The following is a 22,042-nucleotide window of genomic DNA, read 5'->3' as shown; positions in this document are numbered from 1 at the left end:
CGGGGAACGAATGTCCGACAGGGAACGAGAGTCCCGGCTTGTTCCACCCACACCACCGTTCCCCCGGATCCCACTTCTCCAGCCGGGCGTGAACTCGCCCCCCCCCCCCCCCCCCCCCCCCCCCCCCCCAGGGTTTCGAAAGCATCGGTTCTTCGCGCTCGCACGGTTCTCCATTAGCATATTGTTTTCGCGGATTCGACGAAATATCACCGCCGCGATGCTAATGGCTCGGGCCCGCACTTTTTTCGGCGGGGCTCGACAGTTGGTCATACGGTGTTAAATTAAAAACATAAATCCCGCAGCGGCACCTAGCCGGGCGACCCCGGTTCTACCCGCCTCGCGCGCAACCCTTCCGCGCCACGGCTTGTCCGTTTATAATTCTCGTTTACTCGCGATCCCCGCCGGAAGTTCTCCTGTTTACGGGGCAACGGAGGGGGGGGGGGCGTTCTTTTTTTTCTATTTTTTTTTTGTCGAGCCGCGACGCTTCGATCGCTAATTTCATTTGGCCCGCCGACGACGACGCTTAGCCCGACGCTCTCGCGAAAAGTTCGCCGACCAATCAGTCACCGGGACAAATGTCCCCCTCCACCGCCCCCCCCCCGCACGAACGCTTTGCGCTCTTGTTTTTCTCTGTATTTTTCTGTTTTGTTTCCTTCTTTTTTTTTTCCTTTTTTTTTCGATGGCCGCGCACCGAACGCTGATGAACTATTTTAGCGGTACCAATTTCACGGTAACGCTGCCGGTATCAAAGTATTGATTTTACAATTACCGAAACTGTCAACACTTCAATTACCAACTAAAAAAACACCGCGAGTCCCGGGGGGGGGGGGGGGGTTTTTTTGGAGGAAAATTCGAACATTGTTGCGAATCGCGATGCTGCGAACGCCACGGCCACTTTTGATCGAAAGAATTGCAACGAGGGCAAAGCAGAGACTTCCTTGAAATGAGTCTGGAACTGTACCAGAATCATTATTTGTTGCGGAGGCACAGTCGTCTGTAATTCACTAAATTGCAATTAATTTTGAGATGTAATTTTGACGCTTGAGAATCTAATATTTACACTTGCGATTCGAATAATCGTAGAATGGTGTGAAAAAATCACAGCTCACTGTTTTGGTGCTCGTTATAAAGAGGAAAATTAATGAAAATTTATTTATCCCATCAGAGGTCAACAAAGTTAACCTATTGTCAAAAAGCGAATCTTTTAAAATAGTTAAAACAAGTAGATAGTAGAGACTCCAATCTTTAAAATGAGACCAGAAAGTTTGAGTTTTCAACAGTGTTACGTCACTATGAATTTCGTTTTTCTTTTTATTTTATAATTCCACTATTACTCTCCAATATTCTTAAAATCAATTCCTGTTGCACAGGTATTCTCAAAATGGCACCATAAAAGCGCAGGACGATGCTTTGGGCTCATTAGATAGGTGAGACTTCGCACTATGCAACTACGATGGTTTCGTCATCAGAAAAATAAATAATTAAACTACCCATCCGCCTGCAATATTAAATCTTTTGCAAAAATTATCATTTTTACTCTTTGCGAGCAGTATAAACAAAATTTGACAACGTCGATCACTTTAGTATGTGTCATTCAAGATTTCTAGATGGATGCGAGTTAAATTGCATCATTGACATCTCCCATGAATTTTCTCGAAATAAATATATGAAACATAATAAACAATTAAAAATTCTCGAATGTTAAGATTAAAATTTCTTTTATGCTACCTTTCGTAAAGAACGTTTGAATAAATTTCTCAATTCAAGCACACATTACATTAATAATAGCAAGTTGGTTAAATGCATCCAGCCGCGTGATGTTTCCAAAGCAACACGTGTCAGACATTGTTGATGCTAAAATAAAGTAAAATAAAATAAAATATGAAACGGATCGGTTCGTCTTCCGGCCGTTCGTAGTCTATCCCTTGGATCCACCCCTCGATCGAGAAGATGATCGAGATGAACGCCGCGTACGAACCGTGCTGTTTACGATACCGCTTCCGGTTTCGCGGCGCGCTTTGACGCGTAGAAAGTTTGTCGAGTTAACAGACCGTTCTCCTGTTTTGTTTTAATATTTGATTAGAGCACGATCGCCGGATATTTGTGGCCGGCGTCAAATGGAAATTGAATTTCCGTGACGAAGCCCATCGGACGTAGTGCGTCCGGAATTTTTGTTTTTCGGTAGGCAGAGCCGCGACTGCAGGTGGCCGAGAAACGTATCGGGCACAATCGACACTGTCAACGATATCCTAGTTCGTTAAAACATTGTATTTCGAGCCTGATTAAATTTCGACCGAGCGCTGGCTTCTCGGTCTCCTTCTCGTTTGTTTTCTTTCTTTCTCACTTCTTCCGTTCTCCCTTTTTTCTTTTTTATTTATCACTTGCTGTCTCGTTTTTTCCGTTACCGTTTCGTTTATTAGATAGATCCATTGAAAACGAGTGGTCTTGTCGAACCTGAAGGGGAACAGTGTGCTTGTTGATTACAGGTACAAGAGCGGGATGGGTCCCCTGACGGAGTTCATGGGGGTGGAGCCGGCCAAGAAACGGAAGCGGCGAACTTCGTTCACGCCCCAGGCTTTGGAGGTGCTGACCGCCCATTTCAAGAGGAATACTCATCCGAACGGTAAGTCACGCGTTTAATTGTTTAACCGGTTCGTTAACACCTTTGCTACCGCGCGAACGATCTTAAAAATCTCGTTAAAGTACCAGCTTAACCCTATATTCTCGCGATGGAAATCAAATTCTGCTCTTCCATAGCCAAAATGTATACGTCAATGTAATTTTAACCAATATATTGCTGTTTAATGAATGTAAATTATCTGTCACATACATACAAAGAGCAACACAATTCTAAATGAAATCGTAGTGCAACGAGTTAATGAAATCAAAATTAAAAATTTCAATTATACCTTAAGTTCTAACGTTTTATGGATCTCAACAGAGTTGGAAAATTATAATAGATCAGCGTAAAAATTAATTTTCAATTCTGATCAAATTATGAATTCCAACAAAGTTGAGAAAATATAATAGATCAGCGTAAAAATTAATTTTCTAATCTGATCAAATTATGGATTCCAACAGAGTTGAAAAGTATAATAGATCAGTTTAAAAATGATTTTCCAAATCTTTTAATTTTTAAATGAAATAATTTTGTGAAATTGCCTGACCAACGTCTTCCACTGTCGTTTAATAAATGCATCGTTGTAATAATTGCGACCGATCGAATGCGCAGGTACGGACATCAGCAACCTGGCGGGCAGGCTAGGCTACGACAGGGAGGTGATAAGGATTTGGTTCTGCAACAGGAGGCAGGCCCTGAAGAACACGGTGAGATCGATGGCGAAGAACGTGATCTAAAGATAGTGCGGCGTCGCTTGAAGAATCTGTCGCCACGAACAGAACCAGTGAACAAAAGTGAAGCTTTAAGGACTCGATCATTGCGCAGCATTAGCCGAACAAGTCGGCGAAGCCGAACACGAAGAGGCAGACGAAGAATAAGAAGAAGAAAAAGAAGAAGAAGATGGAGGAAAAGAGGAGCCGCCGATCCTGGGAACGCGGGCTGTTTCATCTTGGATCCGCGTCGGTGAATCGTTGAAACTACGACCGGGGAAGAAAATCGGATCTCAGTGTCGCATTATTAATATACTCCGACAAATCGGCGGGTCGAGAGAGAACGGTTTAAACATTCAAGCGTTTCAACGAGTACCCGGCTTTGAATTTTAAACAAGCACGGTGAGCGCAGCTGTGCTGCCCGGTCGATGCGAAGATCATTGTGATTGCAGGCGTATACGAGACCTACTCTGTAAATAATCTTTAATCGATGAATATGTGATGTACAGGAGTCGAGCGTCGATCGCCGTGACCGGTCCGATCGATCCCCGCCTGCGCGCGGCGATCGAGCGAACGCGTTTACCAACGGGTGGTACACGTCGACGATTCGCTTGCCAGCGGCCGGAAAGCGGCGGGATCGATCGCAGGCGTCTCCGCGAACGGTACGCCTTTACCAACGGACGATTAAACGAGATTTGAAATTCGCGGGCTTTCGGTTTCCTTTCTATCGAACGACACGACACGGCGCCGGCCGACGTTCGCTGGGACGTCTACGTTGACGCGACTGGTCCGTAGCAGTTCGCGCGCCTCGACTCGCAAAACTAGGGTAAGCAATTCCGCAAGTAACCGCACAGATAAATCTAGTTCGTAACATTGAGAAGCTTCCAGCCAGCCGAGGATCGTCCGCGATCGATAAATTAGCACAAAACAGAGGTCGCGCGCGAGTTGACGCGTTCGTACTTCTCGCGCGGCGAACAAGACTAAAAAGAAAATAAATAAAGGAAACGATTGAGGGGGACCCCGTGGTCCGCTGCACACTGAAACAGAACATAGTTGAAGCAACGACAGCAAAACAGTACCGATACCACAAACAGTACCATCGCATAGTTCACAACGCCATAGCCACAAGGGATAATACCGTTCAGTTGTCCATGAAATAGCAACGGAGAAAGTTTTCACAGTACCGCCGATGTCGTTTATAACGATCGTGTCCATTTCAGTTCTCTCTTCTTACCGGTATACAAAAACAAACGAGTTTTTCTTACGGGACTCTTCCGTTCACGCGACAAAAATATAGCAAAAACGAGGAATAACTGTTTCAACCGCCATTGTTCTCTGGGTGTGCTCGTCTGTAAATTACGCGCCTATTTAGGGATCCAAGCAAAAAATGAGAAAGGGGGAAAATGTTGAAATAGAAAAATGAAACGAATACGGTTGGAAAGGCAAGCAGGAATAGGTGAATAGTCTGGGGTGGGTGGGTGGGGGGTTGGCGAGAGGAGCGAAGAGAAATCAAACATGTCGAGGAAATTCACGCGCAAACGTCTTTGAAAGTAAGGATCCTTCCGATGCTTCTTGAAATTGCATTCGAAACGGGGGGGAAAAAAATGGACGTTGATGGCGATCGAGATTTCTGGAAGGGGGGGAATAGGAGATGAAAAAATGAAACACTAGTCCGTAATAATCTGCCATATACGAGGTATACGTATTAAACATTTACGCATCTTTCGTTCCTAAATGTTCGAATCTACTTGCCCGCTGGTGTTTGAAGCGAGAGCGCCCCGCCCGAACGGGCTGTGTCCCGACCGAACCGCACGCGGAAATTCAATTTTTCCTTTGACCGGAACCGAAAAGCGAGCTTCCGGTTCTATGCGTTCGACGTTGCCGCGAATTTCATGGTACCCGGCTTCCGATGTAGTCGAAGCAACATCAAATCGCCGCGCGATGTCGCTGGGAGCTGGCCACGCTGGCCACGCCTCCCCGGAGCCTAGGCTCCGCCCACCCAGACGGCGACGGGAGTGGCCTCGCGCGGTTTTGTAAATTTCTCACGGCTGCTATAGAATATTCATCCCGAACTGTAACCGTTTTACTGCGAATCCGAATAGGCGACGGTTCGGTCCTGATCTCGTTCCGACGAGGAACCGATCGATCGATCGAACGTGGGCGGGGCGCGATCGAAACGACGGGGGTTTTTAGCCAGAATTCTGCGGACAAATTCCACTTTCACGCATCCAGAGGAATTCGTTTGGAGAACGATCGATAAAATACGATTATCAAGCTAACCTATCGACCACAATGATATAATCATGTACTCCCCAGTAATCGTTAGTGATAAATAGGGTTTCTTTGAATGTGTTCCGCTTAAGTGAGACGAACTCTTTCTTTCACGCGTCTGTCCGGAAGTAAATAGTCGTTTTTCGAATAGCGCGCCACCGAACTTTTTCTCGGACCTTTTTCCTTCTTGTGTAATAAACGATACTCTAGGCGACACCCATCTCTCATAACGGTACGACGATTTCTTAAATATCTCAGCTCGAGTTACTACTTAGCACGTATCCGTGCGCGTCGACGACGAGAAAGAGAAATGGTAAAAACACAACGTACTAATCCGATAACTACCCTTCCCGTTGTAATGGGCTATTACACGATAACTGTGGCCGCGACGGGCGATCAATCGGGCCGGTTCGCGGCCAGCGGGGGCGTGGCCGCCCCCTCCCCACCTGCGCAACGTCCGGCCACACCCGGGAGTCCGCCTTCTGGCGTCCGCGCGCCAATGGGCGGTCGACACGGCGACGCGGAATTGGGGCGCACGGACGCGAACCGACGATTGGGCACGCCGCGGCTGTATTAACTACCAGATCCTTAACAGAAGCGTAGCTAGGAGCGCGAGGGTAGCGTGTACATATTAAGGAGACACCTAGGGACTGTAATATTATATGAAACAAAAAAAAAGCTACTAATACTTTTAATATCGTAATAGCTATGAAATAGCTTGATGACGATTCATGAAGAGAAAATTTACATGGTTAAACAGAAGATAAATTTTTAAGGGGGTACACCGCAAGCGTACTTTAAGGTATATAGTTTACTCTTAAGGTTACGGTTTTACGACACGAGCAAAAGTGATCTGTTCCTAACGATACACACAAAGAGAGCGAGAGAGAGAGAATTATTACGTGAGAAGACAAAAAAAAATATGAGGAGGCGACGGACTGGGCGTGACAAATAAAGGAGAATCGAGTGACGTTGTTTGTATTATACACGATGCGAGAATGGCGGGACGGTATACGGCTTTTTCGATGGGGGGTGGGAACCGGGGACGGGGGTAGGGCGGGACTCAAACGGCGGGATAACGGATTCAAAATTCAAAATTCTTGCTCCGACGGAGCGTCAGGGGGGTTGGGTGGGGGGAGGGGGGTGGGAGAGGAGCTGGGGGAGATAGATGTGTATGTTGTCATTTTTGATAGAGAGAACGATGATGAGAAAGAATGAAACACGTTTGTACAGAGATATTCCGGTTATTAAATTTTGTTATACGAGAAAAAAAAAATGTGGAGTGCGGGGGAGCATGGCGCGCACGCGCGCACGCGTTACGAGCGAAACAAAATTAAACGTGAGCAAGAGAGGGAGTGAGCGAGAGAGAAAGCGAAGTACTGAATTACAAAACAAAAGAAAAAAAAAGAAAACAAAAAAGCGAGAGAGAGAGAGAGCGAGAGCGAGAGAGAGAGAGAGAGAGAGAGAGTAAGATTGCGAGAGAGTTTACAAATCATGTGTATTTTCTTCGTGAAATTGATATTCAAATAGGTCATTACGGAAATATAAACATGAGTATTAAAAGCAAAAAAAATCGTGAATTGTATTCGTGAGTGTCATATTTCTAAGGAAGATAGATCCACGGGCGAATGTTTTATAGCAGTTTCCGGTAGAGTCGTTTTTGTCCGGGACCCCAAAAAAGCCGTAGCGAGCCGAGAAAAAAAAAAACACTGAGAATCAAATCAAATCAAATAGAAACGTGCACTCCTGACCGCAATCATTCTCGAAATAGTAGAAAGTGATCTCAATGAGGAAACCGAAAATAGAAAAAGCGAAAGCAAAAAACGAAGCAAGACAAAAAGCAGAGCAAACGATGTACGAACGATATGAAACGAAGCGAAACGATATACGATTACGATTAAAAAGAGAAAAAGAAAGATAAGAAGTAAAAAAAACGAGCCAGAGTAAACAAGAGGAAACTGCTCCTGAAACATTGCCCAGCGAAACCAAAGTTCCTACTACGTTTTATAAAGTATATAAACTGAACTGCAAAACTTGAATTGTACATAACGAGGGTTAAGCTAGCACACGATCCACAATCAGGCGAGGGAAAAACATTTTAAAACGAGTAACAAAAAACGAAACCTAAACGACGAGTTAGCATGAAGGTATGGCAGGATCAATTGCTTCCACGTCGCGATTCGTTCGTCCGGCGGTAGGGAAGCCTCGTCTCGCAGGAGAAGATCACCGGAAGCGAGCCGGAGCTCCGCCGGATTCGCGAGACGGAGCCGTTCGCCTTCGATAAACAGGACGGGAGACAATTGATCGTGACGGCACAATAAAAAAAAAGCGAAAGAAAAAAGATAAACGAAAAACGATCGGCATACGACACCCGCGAAATGAACATACTCTAACACACAGAGACACTACAGAATCGGTATCACACACAGATATTAAATATACGAGAGCGATTACGACGCGGACGTGGACACTGACACGCGCGCGCGCGCGTCCACGTAAAGGGAAAGAGAAATAACACAATGACGATCGCGAACGCGAACGCGTCTAATCGCATCACACAAATGACACCGGTACCAGACGAAGTGGCAATTAAGCACATTAAGTATACAATTTAAACTTAAGCAGCCGTAGCTTTAGCTTGAATGTTAGCACCTAGATACAACACGATGTAACATTAAACTAACATATTTAAAGTGAGAACGGAGGGATGATGACGTCTTTAGCGTTTAAGCGAAAATACCTGTGTAAAATCTAGTAGGTGTCCACAAGAATAAAATAAAAACATATATTGTGGTACAAATCACACAAAGATCATACCTTCAAGGTCCCGACTTGGAACACACACACGCGCGCGCGCGCTATACTTGTACAGAAAACGTAACTTTACTCGCGCCCGACTTTATTATTATGTATCATTTTTCCAATGTATGGTCTCTTATGTATAGCGGAATTATAACATTATTTACACGATCGTATTTCCGAGGACGTTTCGCTGCGGTTCGTTTTTCGAATTCGTACAATCTCTAGCGGCATCATCGGTGAAACGAAATTAACCGAATCGGAATTCGTATGAATTTTAAACGAGCATTTCGGTAGGTTCCGTTACGAACGCGGACCGGGAACAATTCCTTCGGACGCGTTTCCACGGGTTTCATTTCGATAAGACTTATATAATATATATATATATATAATATATAGAAGCGAGAATTTTTCTGTAACAGGGACAGTGATTTTGTTCCACGAGAATCCGGAAGGTTTTCAATTATTGTAACAGATATTGAAGACTATTCTACGAATAGTACTGCTGCAACAATATTGAATATAATTATTACGATTATAATAAATTGATATTCTGAATATGTTACTTATTTGGACTATTTATAATTCACAGTGACGAACTTGTTTCTGTTTCTGTCAATAAATATTCGAAAATAACTTGTGTCCATCGAACTTTGAACGCATCGCTTTTCACGTAGAACGCTTTTCTAACGGAGGTTCCAAAATTTTAATATAATCAAAGACAACTGTTTATTTCACTCCCCGTTTTATTTTTAAAAAATCTTTTCGCAGCCGGAGTGTCCACAAAATAATTTATCTGTTCCATCAATTTTCCAGTTGATTAGAAACACGAAATTAAACCATCGACCGACGAACTCAGGCATGCTCGTTTTATTTTTGCCAACGAAAGTATATACACCGATTTGACAATATTTTATGGACACTCTGCGCTTTTTGCTTCAACAAATTAACGCCTGCACGAGTACTTTCGTCGGAGAATTTTCGAGGAACTCTCGAGAATTTTCATTCAAAGTTTCGTCGTATCGTTCGCATCCCCGTTCGCCACCAACTCGAAATCAGACTTCGGTTCTGGAGTTCTTCTGCCGGCCTTCCCGGACCATTCGATGAGACCGTAGCCGATCATCCCGAGGCAGAGGATTCCCATCAGCACGTACAGCTTCGTTTCGGTGCAGAGATAGGGGCTGTAGGCGTACGTGATCACGGATCCTGTGGATTCCCATAGCCGGAAGTTTGAGAACGCCGCTTCCTCTTTGCCGGGGAACAGGATGCCTGATAGAGCTGGAATTAGAGCACAGGATATTTCATATTGATCTCTCATAAATATACGTGTTCGATTACAAATAAAAGCTACGCATTATTTAGAGACTATTGGTACTCATTGAATATAGAATTTTTCACCCTTTTCGGCTGCTTAAAATCGAATTATAAAAGCATTTGATGCATGTTTTGAGAATATTAATTAATTATTCGTATAGGACGACAGAATTAGTAAACTTTGCCGGGGAACAGGATGCCTGATAGAGCTGGAATTAGAGCACAGGATATTTCATATTGATCCCTCATAAATATACGTGTCCGATTACAAATAAAAGCTTCGCATTATTTAGAGATTATTGGTACTCATTGAATATAGAATTTTTTACTCTTTTCGGCTGCTTGAAATCGAATTATAAAAGCATTTGATGCATGTTTTGAGAATATTAATTAATTATTCGTATAGGACGACAGCATTAATAAACTGGTGATTTTTATACAATTATTGCAATATTGTGCAAATTTATAGAACACATGGGTACATTTGTACCATTGGAAAGTAATATTACTGCAACAGTTTTAAGAAAGGAAAATTAAATTGTCTAAACTCAAAAATCTGGAGCTAAGAAGTAATAATTAATAATGACACATATAATCCATAAAATTATTTATATTAATACGATATAACAAGTTTTATTAGACTCAATATTTAAAAGAAAATTATCCAGTTTCTCTTAGGCACAGTTTTACATTTTACCGATTGAGCTTGATCACAAATGCATAAAATTTGCAGTTCAATTATAACATTTCTAGCTCAATTTTGCTAGGATGAATCATTTAAGAATGTCATTTTCTAAAAAAGTAACATATCAAAGTAAAAAACATCTAAATTTTCAGTTCAGTTATTGCAAACTTATACTTATCATATTTTCAAGATTAATAAAATCAAATACCATCAGTTGAGCAAAGCAGATTTTACTCTTTCGAATGATGGTGCACTGTATGCACAGTAGATATAAAAAAATCTACTGCCGGTCATAAATGCATTCGGTATAAAAAAAACTCTACTATCAGTAATAAATGCATTCGGTATGAAAGAATCTGCTGTCGGTAATAAATGCATTCGGTATAAAAGAATCTACTGTCGGTAGTAAATGCATTCAGTATAAATAAATCTACTGTCGGTAATCAATGCATTCTGTTGCCGACTGTGGTTCGAGAAGAGAGCTATTTTTACTGCCGTTGGCAATACTGACCAGCACAAGATAAATTAGAATGGTATCTACAATGCACGAGCAAACAATTAAATATTTTACCATCAGTTGTTTAGGTCAAACATTACTCCTTTGACCGATGTTATTTAAAATACTTTTAAACTATGCATAGGCATCAATGAAATATTTCCTTATATTAAATAAGAAAATATCAATGTCTTATATATCAATGTCTTGTAAATTATTATATCAATGTCTTGTGTTTTAATTCAGAATAAAACTCATACCATTTATTTGAACGAGCCACATGGCGTCACAGAGACCCCATAATCCAGACATCAGGAAGAACATTGAGCTTTGATCAGGCATCGGTTGCCAGCGCAGCAGAAACACGAGAACTCCCATGTGAAGGCAAAAGGCAAACGCCATTAGGGCCTTCCTCCCTGTTAATTTCATTATCGAACCTGCCCCAAGTGCGGCCACAGCGTTCGTCACACCAAAGCAGATCATCACGTAGCCGATGTTGCTGATTCCCCAGGCACAGGACACAAATGACTGCAACCAACACGTCAGTCAATCAGAGACAACCGCGGTGTATCGCTTTCGGATGTAAACCAGTTTCGACATTCCTGATCACTGATCTTTGCTAGCGAATCGATCACGATGCTTTACATTAACTTTTCCGAAAAATTTCAATTTCCTTCCATTTCTCTTTTTATCTCTGATTAATGTGACAATTTTTTAGAATTATATTTATATTCCATTGAAGCCATTTCGATATGACCATATAATAGCAATTTCGATTTACGAAGGTGTTGAATATAATTTATTATATTTCAAATCAATATAAAACTCGACTATAAAGTAAAGATACAATAAATACAAATTTTCTTTCTCGTATAAAAATTTATAAACGATAAAGAAATGCGAATTAGAGCAAGCACGAAAAAGATCGTGATTAAAGCGTAGTTTTAAATTTTATTTTCTAAATTATATTTCTGTTCGACATATCTCACTATATTTCAATAAAAATTCAGTCTTGCTAGTCCCACCACATTGCTAACAATTTCTTAGAATCCAAACAAATTTAATAAACATTATTTTGAGTCTCCAACTAATCTACCATGTTCCAATTGTTGGCGGAACAAATGAAACGGAGAAACGGATAATTACCCCCGTGAAATCTTCCGAAATTGAAAAGGAGAACTACATAAAGCAGTCTATTCGGTCGGGTAGCTATCACGACAAACTGTCGCGCGGAGCCAAGATAATATTTATCCTGGTCAAAGAACAATGGTACATTCATATTTTCTGTTCGCATTCAACGGAATCGGGTAGGAGCTAGTTTCCTAATTCTTATCGTGCTGACAAAGAGTCGTAAGGCTGTCGTTGGAACCGTCCCCTCCCCGTTGTGGCAGTTCCAGCGATAAACAGGCCCCGCGCGTGAATGCCGACAATAGGATGGTAGAAAGAGCGACTAACAGCATTGTAATCGGCGAACAAAAACGCCTGTTCAGCCCCGATGAATATAATAATCGGCAGTATCAAGAGCTGGCTCTTTTCCTTCAACAGTTTCAACGTCACGGCCAGCAGTTTAATGCCCGACAATCCTGTCGCTGAACCAGATCTACCTCTATTGTACCTGGAACACAGTGAACAACGGGGATACATATCGGGATACGTCGGTTACCACGGACAGATCGCTGGCAATTAATCGATGCAATTATTGTCGCGACTCTTCGAACGGGAAACAATATCGCGACCAGAGGGCTCGCGATTCAATCCGGCAACGGGTCCCGCAATTCGCGAACGCGTCCGGCTATATCTGCGAAGGATTTATGATACGCCTGTGAAACGCCTGTCGCTTCGTTCGCGAATCGATCGGACAAGACTTCTGCCGTAGACGCTTCGACTTAGACGATCGACCGCGAGTGCTGTCGCCGCTGAGAAATATTTGATCGCGGACGCGATTATTAGAGGACATATTTTCAGTTCTTTCTCCGCAACGAAGACGCGGTTGTTAATCACAAGAGGAATGGGAATAAAACACTGGAACCTATTGTATAAATTAAACTCGTCTCTAGGTTCGGTAAAATTAATTTTGATCTGTGGATTTCATGGATGCGTGTCTAAAATGAAAGTATGAAATATATTTAAAAAACAAAAAAACTTACGAAGAGCAGTGTTTCAATTTTCTCTCCGACTTCTGTTTATTATAATCAACGTGCAATTTTGATTTGTTTAAGAATTCATCTGGTCGCGTTAAATTCCCACCGCAAACGTTCAATATTTATTATACCAAAGTATTGTTTAATTAAAAACAGTCGGTTGTAATTAAGTGATAAATTATTCCCTGACAGATATAAATGTGCAATAATATAAATGTGCAACGTGTTTTGTATAAATAACGTGAACGTATTAATATAATATTTATACAGATTAATGAATATACATATTAATGTAACAACATCGCCAAATTGGTTTTAGGTGATAATTGGTGCAGTTTCGTATTTATAAAACAGTCGTTCTATATAGTTTAGTGTTACAAGCAGAAAATGATAATAAATCTCGGTCGTTAATTAATTTAGGTTTCGTGGTAATTGATTAGAAAGGGCGGAATCACTTATTGGCTAATGCCGTGCGGCAATTAAACACGAGGAAGGAGGTATAAGCTTGCACAGTGCCGACAGATTTGCATAATCTGCTCGATAAACAAGACGGGCTAATGTATTTTGGGATCACGCTGTTTACAAAATCCACAGAATTAATTTGACTTGATTCGATACCGGTTGATGTAAGTGTCGAAACGAGTCGCGTAATATATGCAGTGCCTGTTACTCTATCCACTTAAACACCCGTATACATATACAGCCGCCGTATGTATGTATACGTATATTGTATTCATCCGCGAGTTTCGGTCCACTGAAATTCCATACGTCGCGCGTGTATCGGTTTCCAATATTTCTTTGATGAGGCTGATTTTCATAACGTGGATTTCTAAGGGAATTGAATATCGGGGCGACGCACGCGTAATCGCATTCTTCGAACGATTTATGCGCCAGCTCTTACCGATCGCGGCGAGAGCCCACGGATATTTCATATTCCTCGCGTTTCCGTGGACCGTTTTTTGCCAATTTTGCCCACGTCTCGATTGCTCTCAAGCCATGGATTAAACGATACGGAGCGTTGCACTGTCGAATTTCATTGATCAATATCTCTACGCCAGCGTGTGAACATTATAGCGGTCGCGCGGAATCCGTATTCCAGATTTTATGACGAGAGCTCTTTCTTGATGGAGCATTGAAAAATTCGGTCCCCTTAACTGAGCGGACGATCGACGGGGATTTTAACCAGAGACAGTTCTTGTATACTGGGTGAACGAAATACATATATTGATAAGTTTGGATATTCTAGTTGCTTTCGATGATACGTTGTTTATAAATATGGTTTGATTTTGAGAGGGAAATTTTTTATGAGTAGAACTTTGTACTGAAGCTTTGATATAATTCATGGCAATATGTATTTTCATTATTTTTTTTGTCATAATTTTATCATATTTTCAGTATATTTTATCACATTTTTGTCATATTCTTGAAAGTATTCATCTATTTTCAAATGAAACTCACCCTTTCATAAATTAACCCTTTGCAGTCGTATGTCTATTCCCAGTCACCAAAGCTATTGACATCAAAACATGTGACATTGACATCAATGACATCCAAACAATTATTCCAGATTCTTGTAACAAAATTCGTACTATTTTATATCAATTATATAAATTCACAATAATTATAAAAATGTAATGCAATACTGTCAATTTTGCTCAGCGAAAAAGATAATTTCATTCGGAAAAATGACGAACGAAATCTGCAAGGGGATTAATTCGAATACGATGGAATTAATAAAATCTGCGGGAGAATTAGTTGCATTTGAAAACGAACGAGCGTAATTTAGAAAAGAAAAGAATTAATTTTTAGTGGAACAAAACGAGCACAATACGGAAAAGATTCGTTTCCAGTGGAGAAAGGTGAACATAGAGGGACTGGGTATGTGGCGATTGGTAGCTCTGCGCGCCGTTTGTGTGCCTCGTGTAACAATCCACCCCGTATAACGCTGTGAATCCATAAAATCAGCAGTCTAGTGCCTCACTCCTCGCAATGGCTATAAATCGTAACAGTTTCGTAATTTACGAGCGCGAGTTAATACCTCTCTGGCTAACTTTGGCGACAACAATGGTTAGTTAAGCTGCAACTACCGTCGTTTTATTAAGCCGGAGTGGGGGAGGGTGGCGGCCGGGCGGGGTCTGGTCGCGCCGAATTGTTCGGGTTTATTGTGTAATGATTGGTTACCTGGATAGAGTATCGACGCCGAACGCGACAATTAAGGACGCGGCTATCATACAGCACAAATAGATGCCGGAAATCAGGTGGATCCTTTCTTCGGGCGGCCGTTCCAGTGTCGGGCCCGCGGCGTCGTCGGACGTTGCGCCGCAGAAGTTGGCACCGCACGACACCGCCACCACCGTGCTGTTCAGCGTTATGTCCATTGGCACTGCCTCGATCCCGTAGGAGAGCACTATTGACAAAAGTGTTACTTCCAGATTATTAAACAGCCGGTCCGAATACGCCGTTAATTATTAAGGTCCGGACAACGGAACTCGTAAAAATCTTAGAATCGGATCGTAAACCAGCTTCTGCGATCTGCAAAACTGCGAACGTCGTAAAAATTAATAACAATGCGTGGAAGCTTGCCAGAAAAATTAGAAACGTTGCCATATTTGTTGTTAACTTGTTACGCGTGTTAAAAGAAAGAAATTATTGAGAGCAGGTTAGAAAAATTTAAGATGGGTTTATTCTCATTATTATTATTAAAATGGATTATTCCCATTATTATTATTATTATTGAAATGGGATTTACACTTCTTCTGGGTTTATTAAAATGATTAAAAGAAAAAATATATTTTTATTTAATTACGGTTTTTTACGATTGTATTGGAAAATTTTTATTTCGTATTATTGATCTACAGTTAATTAATACATCTATTATTTATTCAGGCGTAGATCACGATGAGAATCGTTCACTATCCCGATGAACGCAATGAAATGGTAGTGCAGGATAAATGCATAAAATCTCCAGTTCACGGGTGCAAGTGACATATTACCGATGTCGAGAAAAACTAGTTTGAATTTCAAATCAGATGAAAAATCCCGCGTGAAGCCTCTACAAAATTGAGGTGTAGTTAACACTTGACTGGCGAGCAATACACGTAGAAATTTCGACAGAATTTGATTTTATGGTTGACCAGTTATCGAAGCTATTTCAGAATCACGTTTTTCCAAAATTCTTTTATGGGACTGACGATTTATATGACGGCCCACTGTGTATGGTTTAATTAAAAAATAAACGATATGGGAGTATATAAAAAGGTAGAAAACATAGTATTAATTTATAGATAGATTTATAGCAACGAAATCATTTTCATAAGATACTGAGACAAGTTTAAATACCTTTTTATTTAATATGCAGTCTTCTCGAGTTACCTCATAATTTATTAAACTGATCTTTTTAAACTTTATTAAATTGATCTTTTTGTTATCTGCATTCTGCATACATATAAGTTGTTAATATCTAGAAAATGCATTTTTGAAATTTTCTTCATAGTTCAGATAAAAAAGTTGAAATGTAAAAGTTTCTTTTATTGCAATTTAGTTTATCATTTTAAATAACAGCCCCTCTATCATCTAAAAACAATTTAAGCTATTTAGTTCAATTCCAAAAATATGATATACGGTTTTTTAATGGTGTCCGTATATACACTCATACACAAAAGTATTCAACTTATGAAACATACATATTTAACTAAGGAAATATAAATATTTAAAATCATGTTAAATTAATTAAATATATATGTATATTTAAAATTATATTCAATTAATGAAATATATATATTTAAAATTATATTCAACTAATGAAATATATAGCATTTGAAATCATATTACACATAACAAGGGACGAATCTTAAGATTACATAAGTAAAAGCAGAAAATAATTAAAAAATGTAGTAATGTATAATATATTGACGAGACAATTCTAAATAGATTACAGTGCCTCAACGAAAAGACTTTATTACTATCGGCTCTTGAAAAACGATGTTTGCCTGAAGGTACCTAATTTATAGTCTCGGTTTTGTTACCTCTAGTGCTCAGCGTTCTGGCCAACGTCTTGCCAGCGATATCCACGAATTGCATTACGCCGTTGCGCGCGGTGGAAGTTTTATCATAGTGAAAGTGAGTCGTCGGTAAGCAGACCAAAGTCAGTTTAATTACTCTCCTCCGGTACACTCGAAAACCGCTGGCAAAAAGGGTAGCCGGGGCCGCTTTTAGCCTTTCCCACTTAAAGCTACCGGCATCGACTCTGCCTCTCTTTCCACCTTCCCTCCTTTCTGACTTCCCGTTCCGTCTTCGGAGGGATAAAAGCTTTGATTGCGATGCGATCCTACGAAATGGAAACAATGCCGAGCGCGGGCGCGCGCGCTCCCTTTTGAATTTTCATCGGGCGCGGCCGACGGAGCACTGGAATCTTATCGGGAAGAAACACCGAAGGGGAAATAAAACACCGTCGACCTCGATCCCAGTTTCAACAAATTCATTAATTAACCGAGCCCGGTCTCGTTTAATCATCGCCGATCGATCGAAGGACACCGCGAATCCGATATCCCACGCTCGTTGCGTAATTTCTGCCCCGCCCTCGCGACAGCTCCCGGCGCACATTTAACGCGTTCGTCGCCGCGTCAGTCACCGGCGACTGACACTGAACTCTCCGTTCAGGCCGTGTCAGTCGCCGGTGACTGACGGTGTGAAACATGATACAAAACTAAAAAATTTACATTGTCTTCAGTTGTTACCTAAAATTTATTTAAAGTCTTCTTCATTTTTATTTAATACTGGATTCTATTACCAATGCAATTTTTTCAGAAAATTTTAAAGGATTTAATCCATCGAATAAATTCTAATTTGCAAGTAGCGCGCTTCGCATTTCTGTACCACGATACCAGCGTGCGCGGCCTGACGGGGATTTCCTTATATAATCGCGTGGCACTCAACGTGTTAACACGTTCGTCCCCGCGTCATCCATATCTGGGTGACAGGTATGCTTCCGTGGGGCCCCCGTCGCCCAAATATGGATCATGCTCTTCTTATTCAAGATTTTATTTATTTAATTTATGAAAATCCCATTTGTAGCACAGAAATTTAATAAGCACCGACAAATGCGAAATATACAAAATAAGAATACTAAAAATTCATACACTATTATATTTGTTATTCGTTAATTTATATTTAATGTATAAAATATAACGTTATCCTGTGCGTTCTAACTACCGAGTTTGGGCCCGGTAAGAAACTGGTGCGATTCGCGCTGGGCGACGAACGTGTTAAAGTCGACGGCAGCCGTAGAATGAAACCGTGAATTACTTCGCCGCTACTATTTACGAGCCACACGTAGCCGCTATCGGGGATTTGATTTTATGTTAATGCTCGAGCGCGGTGGTTGGCGAACGGCGGATCCTCGCTATTCTGAATATTAAATGCATTTCTTAGAACCTATTTTTGCCGGTTCGCCGGACTGAATACAGATTTTCTGCGAAATTTTGTTAATCGTCTGAGAACGAACCGACGACAAGGGACTGCGATTTTTATGTAACGAACGATCGTGTTATGTTATTCGTGTCTACCTTTATTTAAGTCTTTTATAATAATTCAATATTTTCGACGTCGTGAAAAATCCTCGTTACAGTTGGATTAACATGTAATACTGCATCGTTATATCTTCGTGGATAAATGACGACTGTTTGGCGTTACTCGAAATTGTTACATTATTTTTCAAAATAATTTCTATATTTTTAAATCTATCTATCTTTAATACATCGTTTGTAGTTGAAATGTTACTTTAACAAGTGGAATTGAATAATAGGAAAAATAAAAGAAATAAAAGTATAACAGAAATAAGAGAATAAAAGAATTAAAATAACATTTTAATATAAAAAGAATTAATAATATCCATTTTTAATATATAAAATAAAATTAATATATTTTTCAAGATATTATTATATTCTTATTTAAAAATTTTAGTATATTTACTAAATGATTTACTTGGAGGTTTTACAAGCAATTCGTGATCCTGTAACATTGTTCTTTGTCACGAGAAATGATTTACGTTCCACGAATCATTAGCATTCAATTAAAGGTACAAGCTTTTTTTTACAGTAAAACTAGTTTCACAGTTAGTCACGTTTGTGGGTGTGTTTCCGCTATGTGTCATTATTATGCAGTTTATGCATACGTTTGAATCAGTGCGATGATAATCATCGACTTTTCATTGCTCTCGTCGGGAAAAAAATGTGATGATCGAATTTGCAGAAGTAACAGTAACAGTAAATAAGGCAGTGTGAAAGGCGTGGCTGTATCTAATTTAAAATATGTGCAACGGAATCGGAAGTCGTGGAATAAAAAATAGATTAGAATCACACGATGATATGTATCATGGGAGTACTAATAGTGCAAATTAGAATGGAGGCAGTATGATTTGAATCGCAGGTATCATTTAATTGCTGGTTTAATGGAATCAATGCTGTAATGTTTACCGATAACCAACGCATTACGTAAAAATATTTTCGAGTGATATCTTGACGTAATTAGCATGACGTAATCATGCACGTGGTACTATGTACAATAAAATAACTGTATACACGAGTAGCTAATAAATCTCATTAGTGTTCTAAAAATTTTAAGATAATTATCCGAATGAATTCCTTTTAATCGAATATTTTAATTGAATGAATAACTTTTGGTCAAATATTTTACTTGAATAATTATCTTTATGTAATTAAAAACTTAATATAGAAAAAATATATTAATAAACTCTGAAAAATACTTTATATTCTATCATTTTTACTGAAATGGATATTTCAGTAAATGATGAAAATAAATTTTACTGAATATTTCCTGTATGAATTTCTGTAAAAATAATTCCTTATTAATGTAAAATCTTGTTCGAATAAATTTTATTCAGACAAATTTGTGCCTAGATAAATTTTTAAATAATAAAGAAATTAAATTCGTTAATCTACATCTTTTACCCTTCGTCCAAGTAAATAATAAAGAAATAAAAAATAAATATCCGAGAAATAGTTCATTGAAGCGTCTCGCTCTCTTTAAACCCTGTTCAAACATTTATAAACATTCACAAAATTACAAAAAGAAATATTATTGTACTTAGGAGAGTATACAGAATCATTCTACGTAAAAATCATGCAGCTATCTTTTCATATACCAGTAAAGGAATTTCTCAATCTCCAAAGTCAGACAGCATGAAAACCGCGAATCCTCCTAGTTATCGAAAAATAGAACGCAACAACGTTTGCTTTGCACGTACCTGCCGATGATATGAGGTTGCCCCAGACCTGTGCCATCTGGTAAAACATGAAGAACACCCCGAAGAATCTCGTGACGAGTACGTCCGCGGCCACGTCGGACAAGGTTGCGTAAGCCTCGGCCACGACCATCAAGTAAGTGCACTTCGCGCACCAAAGTGGTCCTGCGCCAATGCCGACCAGCAGGCCAGCCGGTATCATAGTGTAGAATTTTGGGTAAAACTGAGCGGCCATAAAAGGCACGTAAGTCAGGATGGACAAGGATATCGTCCATTTACAACCCAGCCAGCTGCAACGAGTGAACGCGAGATAAGATTGCTTTTACGGTCCGAGTACCTAGGAACTTGGCTCGCTCGGTAAACTTGTCCGCAGAAAAGTTTCCCTTTTTTCCTTCCCCCTCTCTCCCCCCCCCCCCCCCCCAACCGGTCATCTTTAATTTCTGTCTTTCTCTCACTTTTCTGTCACACACTGTTTTTCTCGCTATCTCCTAATCTTTTTTGATCTCACACTTTTTCTCTCGAACACACTTCTTCGCTTCATTTTACTGCTCTTTTCTTGGTCTCATTCTACCTTTCTTGATCACACTCCTTTTCTCTTGAGCACACCTTTCGTCTATCTTTCTTTTGATTGCATTCTTTATTCACTCTTTTCTCTTGATTTTACGCTTTTTCACATTCATATTCTATTTATTTCACTCTTTTTCTCTCGATCTCATTCTTTTTCCCTTGATATCACTCTTTCTCTCTTTAGCTCATTCTTTTTCTCACTCATTTTGTCTTGATCTCACTCCTTTTCCCTCGATTTCACACTTTCTCTCACTCTTTTCTTCTCTCTTTTCGATCTCATTCCTTTTCTCTTGATCTAGCTCTATCTTTCCCTCTTTCCAAATTCTTTTTCTTTCTGATATTTTAACGATTAAATATTACGAGATTGCATTTTTTATGCATTTATGGAAAAGATTTTAATTTAAAATAGTACATATCACAAGAATTTACAAATATAATTGTGTTATGTTCGATCTGATGAAATGATTAAGAAATGGAAACACTCATACTTAATTATAATTGACGTAGACAATTTTTATATTAATGTAATACATCTTTATTATATATATAAATAATTATGTTATATTTTTATTATATTACTTAATGCATTTTTGTTATTAGTTCATCGTAAAACGTAAGACTGTTGAAAGTATAATTGATGCCATAAGATCGATTTTATTTTGTCTGAATTAAATAAGATTCTTTAATTTTATATAATTGTTTAGAAGATTGGCGTGAGTGTCGAAATATTACATTTTCTTTCTTAACCTCTAACTCTTTCTTTTTCTCTTAATCTGGTTCTGTTAACCTCTCACTCTTAATCTCTCTCTTTTAATCTCTCTTTCCCAAACACTTTTCATCTGTCTCACTCACATGCTTTTTCTCATTCTCTCTCTCCCTCCCACTCTCTCTCTATCTATCTCATTCATACGCTGTCTCTCTCTCTCTCTCTCTCTCTCATTCGCTCTCCCTCTATCTCTTATTCTCTCACCCTTTTTCATTCTCGTTCCCTCTCTTATTCTCTCTCTCTCTCTTTCTCCCAGTCTATCTCACTCTTTCATATTTTCTCTCTCCTACTCTCTCTGTCTCTCTCTCTCCCATTCTCTCTCTTTTCCTTGCGAAGTGGACACGGCGGTCAGCCATGTCATAATATTATTTCACGGGGAAAGCGAAGACAAATCATCCCACGAGCGATATTC

General features: G+C 39.9%; 2 protein-coding genes across 5 annotated transcripts in view; one reads left to right on the top strand and one right to left on the bottom strand.

Moving 5' to 3' along the window:
* Nucleotides 1–3,490, top strand: part of Pdm3 (POU-domain protein pdm3) — a 300,629-nt gene extending 297,139 nt beyond the window's left edge. For 2 of the 4 annotated variants that reach the window (XM_078176857.1, XM_078176856.1), the window contains exons 12-14: nucleotides 1,371–1,427; nucleotides 2,487–2,623; nucleotides 3,233–3,490. In XM_078176857.1, the coding sequence (XP_078032983.1) occupies nucleotides 1,371–1,427; nucleotides 2,487–2,623; nucleotides 3,233–3,357 (319 nt within the window). In that variant the 3' untranslated portion in view covers nucleotides 3,358–3,490. Of the gene's footprint in view, nucleotides 1–1,370; nucleotides 1,428–2,468; nucleotides 2,624–3,232 lie in introns of all 4 variants that reach the window. The other 2 variants (XM_078176855.1, XM_078176858.1) reach the window with 1 other exon arrangement.
* A 4,277-nt stretch (nucleotides 3,491–7,767) lies between these two features.
* LOC144467667 (UNC93-like protein) overlaps nucleotides 7,768–22,042 on the bottom strand; it is a 33,651-nt gene continuing 19,376 nt past the window's right edge. Inside the window, exons 3-7 of the mRNA XM_078176560.1 lie at nucleotides 20,301–20,587; nucleotides 15,218–15,443; nucleotides 12,351–12,510; nucleotides 11,156–11,423; nucleotides 7,768–9,678 (exon numbers count right to left, since the gene is read on the bottom strand). Coding sequence (XP_078032686.1) covers nucleotides 9,407–9,678; nucleotides 11,156–11,423; nucleotides 12,351–12,510; nucleotides 15,218–15,443; nucleotides 20,301–20,587 — 1,213 coding nt within the window. The 3' untranslated portion in view covers nucleotides 7,768–9,406. The remainder of the gene's footprint in view (nucleotides 9,679–11,155; nucleotides 11,424–12,350; nucleotides 12,511–15,217; nucleotides 15,444–20,300; nucleotides 20,588–22,042) is intronic.

This window comes from Augochlora pura, chromosome 3, assembly GCF_028453695.1.
Source record: "Augochlora pura isolate Apur16 chromosome 3, APUR_v2.2.1, whole genome shotgun sequence".
NCBI lineage: Eukaryota > Metazoa > Arthropoda > Insecta > Hymenoptera > Halictidae > Augochlora > Augochlora pura.
This window is presented reverse-complemented; position numbering and strand designations above follow the sequence as displayed.